Genomic DNA, 16238 nt, shown 5'->3' with positions numbered 1-16238 from the left:
CTTCACCCAACCACGCTGCTAATTGTGCCGCCAGCTCGGGCGGCATATCCTCCCCGGACACGGGGGTGACCACTACGGGAATCGGATTTCCTTCCCCCGGGACCGGAGTGGGTGCTTCGAGCGGAGTACAGGGAACTGGGACGTCTCCCCCCGCTGTTCCCCTCCTGGGCCTCTTGCCTTTTCCCCCTGGAGCTGTTCCCGCCAGAGGACGTTTCGGCCCCCCTTCCTCGTCTTTCTCCGCCATTCGCTTCTTTAGGTCGGTTACCTCTTTCATTAGAACTCGCAGCATCTGTTCGGTAGTCAATCGTTTTCCCACCTTCTTAGGCATTCTCCGACAGAGTATCTGCAAAACAAACAAGAAGATTATAACGCTCAAAATTGGCTCTTCGTTCCGTCTCGAGCTCACGTGCAGCGAGGAGGTGCAGCTTCAGAGCACAGGAACAAGAGGATGCTTTCTTGGCTTGTTGCTCCTTTTATCCGTCTTCAGGGCGGGCGTACACCCGCCCCTGCCTGCCCCAAAGGGCGTGGCCGGCCGCGTCAGTGTCTAGGCCAGCCCACTCCAGGGCGGGAAAAAGGCGCGCCCCGGCTATGCCGCTTCGGGCATACCAGCCGAGGCTCGCCTCCCGCCCAAGATGGCTTCCCGGGGGGATCGTGGTACTCCACCATACGTTCGGGGGGACCGAATGGTCGCCCCTTTCCAGATTAACAGGAGCATTACAGCAGTCATTTAGGTGCACAAGGAAAGAACTGCATTGTGAAAATGAGCAAAAAAGTAGGCGGATCCCAGGACTGCCTCGGCTGAGCTCTCTAAGCATTAAACGAAGGGCAGTGTGCAGAGAAAGAAAGGCAATGTCTTATGATCGCTTCTGGTATAGCCTTGGAACATCCACAAGAATATCTTTTCAGAATACAGGCGAGCATGGCTGGTGCTGGCCAGGCGCTTGCCTCAGGATTGAAAGGCAGATACACAGAAAGTCCCAAAGTTACTGGTGTATTGCCTCTGAGAATAGAGCAGCAGTTCACACAGAAAGTGCTTAAAGTGCTTGTGCGAAATGCAGATTATCCTAAGGTCAAGTGGCAGCTGCTACAAACATTTGCCACTCAGAAACTACTTGGGGACTGGCAAATATGAAGAGGGGTTAAATGGAACCCGGGAAGTGCTTCGGATGTTATACAGTGGCTGGAATAATGAGATTTTTGAGGACACGTTTTTGTAGAAAAAGTACAATTTGCAGAGCCCAGTTTAACTGCGGCCATCCGGAGGAGCTTAACAGTTTTAACATTCTGTATAGTATTAACAGGACAAGTTATTACCACCTGGCAGCAAGTTCAAAATTCCTAGGCAAATAAAGTCACTGGGAAGGAAGATTTTTCTTTGCTACAGCAAGAATGGACAGATGCATAGAACATGAATGATAATTTCTTTTTCCAATCAAAAACAACAACAAAAGAGTGTTCGTAGCTCATCGGGAAGGCCAGATTCAGAGCACTAAGAGAAAAACAACACCCATTTGGTGTTATAGAAAGCCCTCACTCACCGACCTAGTCGGTGACATGCTTCATCATTGGGCCCCACTGGGAGTGGCCGAGTGCCACCCCAGTGTGCTTCAACGCCAGATTTACTGCGGAGCGGGTAATGTGAAGTCGTGAGTGGCTAGGTGGTTGTATAGGTGAATAAAGGAAGTGTAAGTGGTGAGGTTAAAAATGTCTTAATTGTATCAAAAATGTCCTTTATTGCCTGATCAATAAGACATATTAAAATATGTGTAGGAAAACTGAGCCAAATAGATTGAATGGCTTGTTTCCTATAGATGTACGTGCTGGTCAACATGTTTCTGCCAATGTTGGTGTTAATTTACCTGGCATTCGTCAGGACCTATGGTGAACTAAACCCCGGTGGTATGGACACGCTAAGGCCCACCCTACCAAAGGACGTGAAAGTAAAAACTTATGTCAAAAACTGCGGCCATTCGGAGGAGCTTAACAGTTTTAACATTCTGTATAGTATTAACAGGACAAGTTATTACCACCTGGCAGCAAGTTCAAAATTCCTAGGCAAATAAATTCACTGGGAAGGAAGATTTTTCTTTGCTACAGCAAGAATGGCCAGATGCATAGAACATGAATGATGGTTTCTTTTTCCAATCTGCAGAGTACGCACATTACATCGTGGGTTTCTGAGCGGCGCCATGCTGTAAGGTGGGCCTGGTAATTCCATTCCTCCAGTCTAAGTGCAACTAGCCTAGCCTTTATCCACAGTGGGTATGTGCAGACAATATAGTTCCGTGGTTGGAGGTGGGTGGGGCGGGTAGTTGATTACTGACCAGGCATGGGAGCGCGTGCTCATTGTTGCCATATCTTCCAGCCTTGACACCTGCAGACAAAGCGATATTGTTCTGGATCCTCCGCCCTCTGGACACACTTATTCCAGTTAAACGGTCTAAGTGCCGTAACACCAAATCTACTCCTTGGTATAATGACAGGCTCTCTAAAATGCGAAAATCCTGTAAGAGGTTGTAGCGGGCGTGGAGACGAGATTATGACCCTGCCCTGAAAGGGTGTTACCAAGATACCACCAAGAAATTTCACAGGGCTATCCAGAAAGAATGGGCAGCCTTTTTTGCAGTCGAGATCAGGAACAGCAGTAACCCCACCAATAATTTTCTCCATACTTAAAGATCTTAAACCACCTGGGGTCTCTGCAACGCCCTCTATGATGTCGAATGTGCAATGTGAGGCTCTCGCCACCTTCTTTGTCAACAAGGTGAAAAAAATCTATGAAACCTTTCCTCAAGTGGATATGTGCCCTGACCATTTGGGGATACCCCATCCCACTCACATGCTTGCTGCCTTCCCACCGATCTTCCAGGATGTGATGCGCTCACTATGCAGCAAGGTCAAATCTGGCTCTCCTGCTGAACCCATGAAGCCAGATCAATTTATGAAACTGCTACCTGTGCTTTTTACACCCCTGGGCCACGTGAACAACATGTCCGTGTCTATGTTAGTTGTTCCCAGGACTTTGAAGCAGGCGAGGGTTGTCCTCCTGCTAAAATATCCTTCCCTTGATTCAGCCAATCCTGAGAACTATCGTCCTATCTCACTCCTGCTGTGGGCATCTAAGATCTCTGAGTCCTACATAAACTCCATCTTGACAGGCTTTCTGGAAGAGAATAACGTACTTGACCCCTCTCAGAATGGCTTCCACCCGGACCACAGCACGGAGTCGGCCCTACTAGCGGTGACCAAACATCTGAGGGTTACACTGGATGTGGGACGTACTTCGGCACTGATTTTACTGGATCTCAGTGCAGTGTTCGACACAGTCTCTCACAAGATCGTACTGCAGAGGTTGGAAGAAGCAGGCATTGTGGGCACTGCACTGGCCTTGTTTGCCTCTTTTCTTGCTATTAAACAGGGCATGCCACAGGGCTTAGCGCTGAGCCCAACGCTTTTCAACCTATATGTCCAACCATTAGCAGCGGGGGCCCGGAGCAGAGGGCTCACAGAAGTATTATATGAAGATGATACGCAGCTGGTATTTTCACTCTCCGATGACTGTGTGCAGGTCGCTCATAAGTTTCGGAGCGATCTTACAGCTGTCGTGGGGTGGATGACTGCCAACTGCCTCCGGCTCAATGCCAGCAAGTCCAGCAAGTCTGAGGTCTTTTTTTAAAATGAATTTTTATTAGAGTTTTATATAGCCCGAACTAGACCCAAGACATTGAGTATCAGAGCGCTTTACATTAGCACCAGTGTCATTACAGAAGAACACATGAATGATTATTATTTTTTTTGGTAGGCACGGGGAGATTAAGTGATTTGCCCAGAATCCCAGGATGTTGAGCGTCGTTGCCGAGACTCGAACCCGGTTCCCCAGCTCCGAAGTTGACCGCTCTTGCCATATTTTATTTTATTTATTTATTTATTTATTGTAAAGGTTTTATATAGCGCTGGCTAGACCCGGAGGTATCAGAGCACTTTACATGAGTATCAGAATATAGTTGCAGGTTACATCTTTACAAGGTTACACAATTATTAGAGCTTGGCAAACATAGTTACATGTAAGGTCGAGACAAACAAAAAAGGGCATATAGGTAAGGGGAAAAGCAGGGAAGGGGAGAGATCCAGGGGAGGGGGTTGGAAGCAGGGGGAAGAAGAGAGAGAGTGGAGGAGGGAAAGAGGAGGGGAGGGTTAGAGACACAGCATGGAAAGAGGAGGGGGAGGATGGCGGGGACACAAACCGGTAGACGAGTAAAAGCTGCGTCCAAAGTCCAGTAAGCTGTGATCCCGGGGGAGTGGTATCATTTCCCCATCTCTGTTGCGAGAGGCTCCCTAAGCGCAGTGGACTTCTTCAGAGGGGTCTCTGAGACTCCAAGGCCTACATACTGGATACTTCCCCAAAAAGGGGAGAGAAAGTGCTTTGGCAAGGTGTGCCAAACCATACCTCAACTGTGAGTGGCTCCCTTGGCCTGGTGGACTCTCTCAGCGGGTGCGCTGAGACTCCAGAGTATAAGAATTGGATCTTTCCCCAACAAGAGGAGAAGGAGTGCTTAGTCAATGGGCACAAACGGACAGGTGGCTATGCGGTGTAGAGGGCAAGGGAGGAGATTCAGGTGAGAGGGGATAGGAGCAGAGGAAGTAGACAAAGAAAGAAAGAGTACTAAATGGGAACAGACAGCATCAGTTAGGGGGACGGACTGTTTTCTCTCTGTGGCCATGAGTTCGCCCCATCACTAAGGAAAAACAACCTAGCACAGGCCATTCTAGAACCTTTGCCATCCAGGACATAAAGCACACCGTGCCATCTTCGGGGTCAGTGGTAGGAGGACATAATGGTAGTCTAATTATAGCAACAGGCAATAAACATACAAAAAGGGCATTCATGAATGCACACTTCAGCCCAAAAGAAGTCCCGGTGTTAGCAGTCACTTCACAGGTGAGGTGCGGGTGAAGCTATTATCAGGGGATCACCCCCTGTTGAGTGTCTCCGAGTCAAGTGACCGACCCCTGGACCTTTCACAGACCAGAAGCCAGAGACTGAGAGAGACTATGGGGTCAGTAGTTCTCCAGCCACACTGAGGTTTAATAACAGGGCAGTAAAAGAGTCGGAGGTCCGCTCATGCACACCAAGGACCACAGGGACAGATCACTGCAGAATTGGCCTGCACGAGCCACCACAATATAGTCAGGTGTGGGAATCATAGCCGCCGCAACCAGATCACCAGCACACAGAACTGCGGGCCCCACGCTACAAGCACGTCTCAGTTAGAGAGGACGCAAGAGTCACCTGTGCCCTGCGGTAACCCCTTGCAGCACTTCAAAGTGGGGAGCACTCCTCAGACTGCAACTTCATCAACAGCCGCACTATCGGTGTAGCTGGCAGAGGCTCCTGAGTAGCCGATCCCGACAGGGAACAGTCGCACCATTTCCCACACTTCTGAGCAGGCTCACCACAGTAGCGCCAGATTACAAGTCCCCCACCTTGCGCAACCGGGCCATCTTGAGGCTGAGAGTCCCGGCAGGTGCCACAGCAGAGGTGTCGCGATGAGGCAGCCGGAGGATAAGGTAGCAGGAAGTGCCTCACAACAGAGGCTTTGTTGGGGTTGAGTGCAGTGGCACTCATCCACGGCCGCCCGATCGGGGCAGTAGACAGTGATCCAAAGCTGCAGAGACAATCTAGGAACAGCCGCCCCAGTTACACAGCCAAGCAAGGCTAGCTGTTGAGCGTGTGCACTTCTTGTTGCCATCGCAGTTATTGCTAGGAGCAGAACTCTAGCATGCTACTGCATTCCACACTGTATGCGCTGCTTTATCCGTTTATTCCAAGGCAGGGACTCACATTTAGAGCTGCATTGTTGAGTGTGAAGCGCTCTCCAAAGTCGTGGCACCGCCACGTTAGTATCTTGCTTAGAGTCTGCCCATGATTCAGAAAAGGGGGTGGTGATGAACAGAGTGTCTGAATTAAGCAGACCACTCTTACCCAGTCCAAGGATCAGGGCTTGATCCATCACCGTTTTTTAGCTCACTGCACCATCCCAGCTCAGAACCTGGCTACATGCAAATTAGTCTGACCCTGGCCCAGTGCATCATGGGAACAGGGCAGACCAAACTACCAAGCCAATTCTTATACTGGGAAGGAAACAAGCTTCCGGGGACCGGTTTCTGGCATTTCAGCCGTCTTCGGCCCGGCTTGCTTGAATTCTGATGGTGCAATGAGCAAGGGACTCACATCTGAGTATACCCTTCCACGCTTATGGTGTACAAAAACGATTCTTAAAAGGGGGTGGTGATGAACAGAGTGTCTGAATTAAGCAGACCACTCTTACCCAGTCCAAAGATCAGGGCTTGATCCATCACCGTTTTTTAGCTCACTGCACCATCCCAGCTCAGAACCTGGCTACATGCAAATTAGTCTGACCCTGGCCCAGTGCATCATGGGAACAGGGCAGACCAAACTACCAAGCCAATTCTTATACTGGGAAGGAAACAAGCTTCCGGGGACCGGTTTCTGGCATTTCAGCCGTCTTCGGCCCGGCTTGCTTGAATCCTGATGGTGCAATGAGCAAGGGACTCACATCTGAGTATACCCTTCCACGCTTATGGTGGACAAAAACGATTCAGATAAGGGGGTGGTGATGAACAGAGTGTCTAAATTAAGCAGACCACTCTTACCCAGTCCAAAGATCAGGGCTTGATCCATCACCGTTTTTTAGCTCACTGCACCATCCCAGCTCAGAACCTGGCTACATGCAAATTAGTCTGACCCTGGCCCAATGCATCATGGGAACAGGGCAGACCAAACTACCAAGCCAATTCTTATACTGGGAAGGAATCAAGCTTCCGGGGACCGGTTTCTGGCATTTCAGCCGTCTTCGGCCCGGCTTGCTTCAATCCTGATGGTGCAATGAGCAAGGGACTCACATCTGAGTATACCATTCCACGCTTATGGTGGACAAAAACGATTCAGAAAAGGGGGTGGTGATGAACAGAGTGTCTGAATTAAGCAGACCACTCTTACCCAGTCCGAAGATCAGGGCTTGATCCATCACTGTTTTTTAGCTCACTGCACCATCCCAGCTCAGAACCTGGCTACATGCAAATTAGTCTGACCCTGACCCAGTGCATCATGGAACAGGGCAGACCAAACTACCAAGCCAATTCTTATACTGGGAAGGAATCAAGCTTCCGGGGACCGGTTTCTGGCATTTCAGCCGTCTTCGGCCCGGCTTGCTTCAATCCTGATGGTGCAATGAGCAAGGGACTCACATCTGAGTATACCATTCCACGCTTATGGTGGACAAAAACGATTCAGAAAAGGGGGTGGTGATGAACAGAGTGTCTGAATTAAGCAGACCACTCTTACCCAGTCCAAAGATCAGGGCTTGATCCATCACCGTTTTTTAGCTCACTGCACCATCCCAGCTCAGAACCTGGCTACATGCAAATTAGTCTGACCCTGGCCCAGTGCATCATGGGAACAGGGCAGACCAAACTACCAAGCCAATTCTTATACTGGGAAGGAAACAAGCTTCCGGGGACCGGTTTCTGGCATTTCAGCCTTCTTTGGCCCGGCTTGCTTGAATCCTGATGGTGCAATGAGCAAGGGACTCACATCTGAGTATACCCTTCCACGCTTATGGTGGACAAGAGTCTGCCCATGGTCGGTGCCATCCATCAATGAGTGCACTGGAGGTGCTTTTGTATTGAAGAGAATACCTGCAAGGGTCGTGTGCTGTAGTCCCGCTGTAATTTATTGGGTAGCCTCCGTGGGGCCGAATGTAATCCACCGCTCACGGCCGGTTCCTTTCCACCCCCGTCGGGACCCTTGCGGACCCACAGAATGATGCTTGTCAGACCCGGGAGCGCAGGGGAGTCTTTCGTAGGAAAGAGGGGGGGGGCAGTTCCTCGCCAGAGAACCCCACCGCCCCCCGGCAGTCACCCGGCCAGTTTCCGGCACACAGCTGTGGAGTGAATACTGGTGGCCTGCTTTCTTGGGCTGTGCACCCGCCCCTAAACTGGTAGTGAAAAATCTAGGTGTTTGGGTCGACTTAGCTCTCTGCTTCTAGGCCCAAACTAAGAAGGTGGCAGGGACATGTTTTGGTATACTACAGACGCTCAAACCGCTGTTCGTTATTTTTCATCCATCCATAGGGCAGGTTATTGTCCAGGCTTCTGTTTTGTCAAGACTGGATTTCGCCAGCTCGCTCTACCTGGGGGCTATCAAGTGTGAGATTTTGAGGCTGCAGAGGGTCCAAAATGCAGCTGCCAGAACTCTCCTTGATCTTCTTAGAACCTGCCCCACCACCGGCGCTATTCGTCGGCTTCAGTGGCCGCCAGTGGCCAGATGGGTGAAGTTTAAGTCTCTCTTCATTGCGTTTAAGATCTTGAATTTTTCCTCTCCTGGCATCTTGGTTAATCTGCTCTCATCATACACCCCCTCTCGCCAACTCTGCTGGATAGGTCATCACTTAGTGGTTGTTCCCCGGGTAATGAGGGTACGAGCTGGTGGGCGCTCTTCCCGCACACTGGCAGTTAAACTCTGGAATTCACTTACGATACACATTTGTAGCATCAATAATTACCTGGCTTTCTGTAACGCTGTCAAGGCCCACCTCTTTCCTTCAATTTGAGCCTCCTTCGATCACTTGCCTCTCTTCCCGTCTGCTATTCAGCGCTGTGACGCCCCTTCGCTGGGGTAGCTATGCGCTATATAAAACCTCATAACATAACTTTTTTGCTGTAGCTGCTCTAAGCTTTTTGAATACCTGCTGCAAGAGATCCTTGCCCCAAGCCTCCATGAGTGAGCGTTCAAGGAAGCACTTGTAGCACGAGGATGAGCCTGTGCCTGCTAATTCAAGAAAGAATAAGCAGTGCATACAATTTTGGGGAACTGGATTAGAGTTTCAGCAATCACGCTGAACATCCTGTGATTCTGGGCAAATCACTTAATCTCCCTGTGCCTCACAAAAATGAATGTGTGTCCTCATTTAATGTAACTGGTTCTATGTAAAGCTCTCTGATACCCGATTTGGGTCAAGTTCCTGCTATATGACAGTCTGCAAAAAAAAAAAAACAATTGTACACATGGAACTCATTTTTAAATAAAACGTTTTTTTCACAACCTCTTACTTTGCAGTGATTTAGTCACAGACAAAAAAATGTATTGCATTAATGATAAGGTAGAGTCCATCTACCTGTAATCAATTACAGCAATACATTTTGATTATTTTATTCTGAGAAGAAAGTAGCCCAAAGGATGTGATAATTTACACTCAGTTTAGCAGAAATGAGTAATACATTTCTTGATTAGTTTCAGACACATCATATCACACAAGTTTTTATACAAATACAATGCAAAAGAATTATTTCATAAGGTTTGTATTTCTGATAAAAAGAGAAAAAGCTGTGACAATTGTGACACCAGAGGTGATCATAACCAACCCTCTACTTAAAGGGACATATCGTTTCTAAAACAACAGATAAATGTTAGTTAATTCAGTTAGTGTGTTGAGATTGAAGGATTTGGGGTTTTTATGTTGGAATAGTTTAGTAATATTGGTGGTCTAACATCAGGGTATGCTGAGCTGGTAGTGATGATGTTTTAATGTTCATGTATTTTAATTAGCAATATTGTTTTTTAACTTTGTAGGTCAGTAGAAGATGAGTTGGTCATGTTAAAGTTTTAAGCCTTACTTATGAGTGCCTGATTAATTTTGGACACTAGTCCAAACCACTCATCGGGGTTTTGTAATTACAAATATTTCAAATATTTCCAACAGCTGGATTTTTCACATAAAACCTCTCAATAGGTCAAACTGCCAAAAATTACCAGGCAAAAAAGACCTGGCAAAAAATAGGAAATGCAAATTTTTTTTGGTCCTCATTTTACAAAAGCATGCTCTTAGTTCAAGAATATAATGCTGGTCTAACTGATTGCCGCAGCCTAATGAGGAAAGAAAAGAGAAACTCGGTCTCTTCTCACTGACGGATGGGTGGATTAGACCCCCAGGCACTACTTTCTTCAGGGCTTATCGGGGATAACCAGGGCTCTTCAACTTTAATAGGCCTTTCACACCTAGCCTTAGCTAGTTTCCCATCATTTCGGCCAAGCGAGCCAATTCGTAATCATTGGACCAATAAGTATATTGGTTGTATTTCTTGAAACCAAGTGTGTCCATATAAAGAAAAAGTGAGAAAACATGAGATACAATTCAAAAATAAAAAAACACATAACAATAAGAAATACCTCTAAGTGTGTTGGTCCCAGAATAAAATAAATAGATTAATACACATTAAATAAGCACAAAGGGGTTGAGGCAAAAACTATAAACCATCCCATAGATCCCAGAATTTTGTTTTTTTTACCCTTTTGCTTGCTCGATCAAGAGCTGAGATACGTTGAACTGAACCTATCCATTCAGATTTGGTGGGTGGAACAGGTAAGATCCATTTTGCGCAGTAACTATCATCACATGCTGATTATGCCTCATTTTGAGGGCAAAACTTATACCTGCACATATTTATTGCATGTGATAAATAATGAATCCCTGAGTATCTGTACTTATTGGATTCAATATTTAATATAGGTGTTCTTACATTCTGAACTGTTACAGTTGGCATTAGAGTGGGCTAAGGTTAGTCTGTGTAAATTTGTCTTGAGCCTGTTCCAGGAAATATTGAGATAGAAATAACATAGTGTTATCATCATCATAAATGTTTATTTTGGAGAACGAGTCCCATAAAATATACAGAAACATAAAAACACACAGTATATGGCATGCACATCAGCAATATAAAAATCCAGAATAAAATGATAGAAACCTAAATAACAACTCTAGCGAAATAATACACATTTATAAATTAAATACCCCAACTCATCCTTTTCTTTAAGGCACTCTTTAAGAACCCAGCTATATAAAAACAGATACATTCTAAGGATAGTGATTGTAAGAACACTAGAGGAGGACTTGCTTTTATAAAATTCATACCTTTGAGAAGGGAAGTGATACATTTGCGACACAAATCAAAATAATTATCACAAAACACAATAAAATGAAGGGTATCTTGTTTTGAAAATTTATCACAGCTGCAGAGTTAAAATTTCTCCACTGGGGACCAGCCCTTGGGTACAGCCAATAAATGATCAAACATCCTGAGACGTAATCTAGTTAAAAGATAACATTGATAATAATCGGTTAAACGAGTTAGATAGGGCTCCATATACAGAGTTGCTTTAGGAATAAAATATGCACAAACAGACCCAGTTTGCATTTAAAAAACCTCTCTTTTGGACTTTCTCAATGAGGTCCTTAGTCCAGGCTAAATCATGTTTTGTGAGCGACTTAGAATTCGAAAACAAGTACAGACGACCAAATGGTTAAAATCCTGCTAGGACATTATTGAGGCAAGCTTTTTTTTGCATGAAACAAAGAAAGCCTATCCCTTCAAAAAGCCTGTCAATCTCCTGATTTGGATTAAACAAGATTTAAAGAAATTTTTACTTAAGGGTCGAAGGTCTATTGTATCAACAATATATCCCTTTCCGAATTTCTCCTGGACAATAAAGGATAACATACCAGTGGCAAAGTAAGCATACGTTTGAGAAAATTCTCAACTTCACTGATGTTTAAGAGGATAAACAGTCCAAGTAGCCCTACAAGTGGCTACCATAAGGACTACAGAAGGTTATTCAGATCCGGAATGGTGTCGACAGAGGCAGTATTTTTGACCCCTAGATAGATTGCTTCACTGACAACTGGAGCGTCAGAGGGTTGCATATTAGTTGATTGAACGACCTGCGTTTTTGCAACGTTCAACTTGTAGCCTGAAAGCCGACCGAATTGTTCAGCACTGACCTTTAAGGCAGAGAAGGCAGAAGCAACATAAGACGTTAACACAACAATATCATCCGCATAGGCCAGGGTCCGATACCATTGATCCTTAACGGTAATATATCCAAATTTCCTTTGATTTTACTAAAGAACGGATCGATGTACAGAGCAAAAAGCAAGGGTGAGCAGGGGCACCCCTGCCTGGTGACTCTACTGAAATTAAAATACCCTGACTCCCGACCAGAGATGCATAATGCTGCAGCTGGGGAGATATACAGTGCTTGAATGGCCTGAATATATTTAATACTGAAGCCCTTCCAGCAAAGCACTGCCCACAAGAACTCCCAGGAGACCCTGTTCATCGCCTTCTCGGCGTCCAACAGGATCACACCGAGGGGGGAGGAAGTAACCTGAGCCCAGTCCAATAGGGCAATGACCCGCCGGACGTGGTCCGCGGTGTCCCTACGGGGGATAAACCTGTGCTGATGCAGGGAAACCAGTGGGGTGATCACCTCCATGAGCCTAGATGCTAGTATGTTTGAGTATATTTTGCCATCACTATTTATCAATGAAATTGGTCGAAAAGATGAGGGATTTAACATGGGCTTATCCTTTTTTTTAACAGAACACTTGTGGTTTGGCGCCATGAATCGGGTGCGAGACCGCCCTGTGCACCCCTGAGGACAGATAAAAATTCCTGATGAATTTCTGCGAGGAACGTCCTGTAAAATTCTAAAGGAATAGCATCTGGACCAGCAGCCTTTCCGTTAGCTAAAGATTTTATTGCCAACTCAACCTCCTCCCACATAATAGGGGCAGATAAAACCTCATTCTGTTCAATTGTAATCTTAGACATATCGATGTCCAGAAAAAAGTCCTCAAGCAAGGCCTAAGTCAGGGTGTCCCGATTGTCTGCGGTGTAGAGCACCGTATAAAACTTTTGGAACACATCCATAACTCCCTCCTGTGTGCCCAGGACCGCCCCGTGTTGATCCTGGATTTTAAGGATATGATTCTGTAGGCCTTTCTGTTGGAGCCTCTTAGCTAATACTCTGCCCGAGTTTTCACCATATTTACATCATTGTGCGATATTGGAGATACTTGGCAGCGAGGTCCTGCCAAAAAGATTCCAGGAGTTTGGACTTAATTATAGCAACCGTCTGCTGAATCTCATCAATGTTAAGGCCGTCCTTAATTAGTCGTATCAGTTTCAGCTCTGCGAGCCTAAGCTTCTGAACGCGGCCCTTCACCTGCTCCTGCCCTGTCTTCCACCGAAAAGATGCAAGATTCTTGGTCTCACCACGCACTGCGGCCTCTAACGCATCCCAGACTGTAGGGTCAGGTGCAGTCCCCCTATTGATATTTAAAAATTCAGTTAGCCACTTTCACATATGGGTCTGATAGGCCTGGTCCAACAAGAGATTTCTTTCAAACGTCCATGCCCTATAGGCACTGCCTGAACGAGACCAAGGACAAACCACAATCAGCGGATTATGATCTGATAGTATTCTTGGTGGAGCAGAGATAGAGGCTACTTCGGCCGCCTGATCAGATACAAAAAAATAGTCCAAACGGACCATTTTAATATGGGGGGCAGAATAGTATGTGAACCCATCATTATGTTTGTTGTGCCGGAACCAAAGATCAGTCAAACCATGTTCTTGAACTAGAGTCTGAAGAGCCTTAAAGACTCTAGGTTTTCTACCAGAGTACAGTTGATCCCCTGCCAAGTTAAAATTCCCAGGCAGATTAATATTCTTGTCCCCACACACAAACTTAGGATATGGCCAGGCTGTTAATTCTACATTTAGATATTTCAGCACTTCTGGATCATCTAAATTTGACCTATATATCGTACAGATTGTTAAAGGTCTGATATCTACCACTATTTCAGCTAAGAGCCATCTACCCGCACTATCCTCTCGTACCTTATTACAGACCCCTACCCCTCCCTTCAACAGGATGGCCACCCCTCTAATTACAGAGGTCTGTCTAGTGCAAGCAATTAGATCATATCCAGGTAATTTCAAACACTCCAGCTTCCCCCAAGCCACATATGTTCCATGAGCTTAAGCAAAGTTTACGATGCCCCATCAGAGCTTAACAAATAATGTAATCTCCACTGTGCACCTTTTAGCTTTTTAATCACATACTCTGAAATGTAACAAAATTTACCAATATTGATACCACGACCATAGTATAAATCCAGAACCTTAGTAATCCCCCCATCCCTTCTACCAAACCCCACAACTACCTTAACCCCTGGAATCCCCCCCAGCCCGCCCATCCCCTACAACACCCTTGTGCGGCAACAGGACCTAGGTCCTTGTGATGGAATGAGCTAGTTCACCCGTTCTCCCCTGGATCCCTCACCCCATCGTAATTGATATCTGAGGGTTAGAGCCGATTGATTGCAACCTAAAAGAGAGAGAAAAAAAGGTAGCTAATGGGGGTTAACACCCCTAGCAATTGACAATGCCCCCATCTTTAGACCAGTAACTCTCTGGGATAATGAGAAAGAAGAGAGAGAAGAAAAGAAGTAGAAGAAAAAACAGCAAAAAACCCAAGCCTTCTTGACTATATGGAGCTCAGAATCTCCTTCGCCTAAATCTCTGAGAGGAAAAATCTAGTCTGTCCCTGATAAATTATTTTCAATTTAGAAGGAAAAAGCAGGAAGGCTTGAGCAACCTTTGCCTGAAACGGATAAACTAGCTGGCGAAGCTACCACCTCCGCTCAACTGTTGCTGGGTAAAAATCTGGCCTCACAAAGAACTTGCAATCTTTCCCTACTCTTTTTCTGTCAGGTCTGGCTAAATCATCGATCTTCTCCATTGCCAAGAAATTGTTAAGACAAATCAATATTCCCTGGGGCTTATCCCCAGCTGTTCCAGATGTTTGTCTCTCCTTGAAGGGAAAGTGATGTGCTCGTTGAACCTCAAGTTGTCAGTCCCACTGCTTTACTTCTGGGAAAGCCTCAGAAAAGAGTTTGATGACAAACTGCCTGGCGTCTCCCAGCTCGCGGCCTTCCGGGATCCCTAGGATCCTAAGATTGTTCCTCCTGGCCCTGTTCTCAAGATCAGTCAGCTTCCAAAGTATATCATCCTTTTGTGCGCCAATCGTGTCGGTCAAGCCCTTCTGAGTTGCCAGGACATCTTCTAAATTAGAGATCCTCTCCTCCGCCTCTCTGATTCTGGCAGCAATATCAGAACATGTTTTGGTGACTCTGCGAATTGAATTTTGGACCCTGCAACTTCCCCTGCGTACGAACGCTCTCCTGACGAGATTCTTCACGATGAGCCATGATGGTCTGGTAAGTAACTGTGAGTGTGATTTCTCCAGGGAGCACCTCCTGGGGATTGGCAGAGGGAACAGGGCCTTTGGCTGAGGCGTTGTCCACTAAGCCAGGCTGCGTAGAAAAATAATAGTCCCAGGACAACGATCCTGGATGAGCCTGAGTCCTTGCTTAAGGCCCCATTGATCTTTTGAGCTAATAGCCTTGCGAACATTGCGAGAGCCATGGGGTGAAACCTCATCCTTAAGAACTTCATTGAGTTTTCCAGTCCCCAATGTCGCTATCATCATCAGTCCATTCTCTATCTTGGTCTTCATCCTCATCCGCTGATGAGCCAGTATATTCAGATAGAGAATAAAATGTGTCCCCCCCTTCAAGCTCCCTAGAGGACTCATTCATTTCAACAGGACAGACAGGAAGAACCATTTCTTCAGGCATGCTTACAGCAGCGGCAGCATCAATTTGGACAACCATCTCAGTTAAAGGCTGAGTGGAGATAGAGGTACTCTGAGCTTGTTGAACTACAGCTCCCATAATCCCATTCACTGGGAGACAAAGCGCAGGTTGGAGCTCTCTGGTTGCTGGGCCATCACCATCACTGACGACTGCAGTGCTAAGCGTACTGAGCCCCTGATGGGGAAATTGACCACGCTCAGACGAGGAAGCCAGAGCATCACCCCCGCATGGGGCAGAAACACCAGAGGTACACACAGGGTCAGGGAGAATGGGAACAACGCCTACCAACTGCAAAGGCACATCGTTAACTGCTTTGGTGGCGTTCGAATGCTAGCGCTTGCCAGTCCCTGTATCGGAAAAGGTCTTCGCCTTTCCAGCCTGAGTTTTGAAAATTAGCGGGTAAAGTCTGTTTTGACTTACCACTCACAACGGGCCCGCTTGGTTGATGCCCAGTTCTCCCGCTGCAGTGACGTCTCCTCTGCGGGCTGGTTGTGGTACCTTGCTCGCGCTAGAAGGATTTGTGGGGCTGTTACCTCGAGTTGCAGTGGATCGAGCCTTTGCTGAAACATTTTTACCGGGGATCTTTGAAGCCATGTTGCCACAGCAATGTCTCAAAGAGCTGCGAGAGCAGGAATATGCAACTGCGGTGTCAGACC

General features: G+C 46.6%; 1 protein-coding gene across 1 annotated transcript in view; it reads left to right on the top strand.

Annotated features, from left to right (window-relative positions):
• The window catches only part of LOC147678467 (vomeronasal type-2 receptor 1-like), a 77378-nt gene that overhangs the window by 22699 nt on the left and 38441 nt on the right, over window positions 1–16238 (top strand). Inside the window, exon 4 of the mRNA XM_086945646.1 lies at window positions 2679–3657. Coding sequence (XP_086801772.1) covers window positions 2679–3657 — 979 coding nt within the window. The remainder of the gene's footprint in view (window positions 1–2678; window positions 3658–16238) is intronic.

Source organism: Lissotriton vulgaris, chromosome 12 (assembly GCF_964263255.1).
Source record: "Lissotriton vulgaris chromosome 12, aLisVul1.2, whole genome shotgun sequence".
NCBI classification, from domain to species: Eukaryota; Metazoa; Chordata; class Amphibia; order Caudata; family Salamandridae; genus Lissotriton; species Lissotriton vulgaris.
The sequence above is the reverse complement of the archived record's forward strand: the minus strand, read 5'-3'. Positions and strand labels throughout refer to the sequence as shown.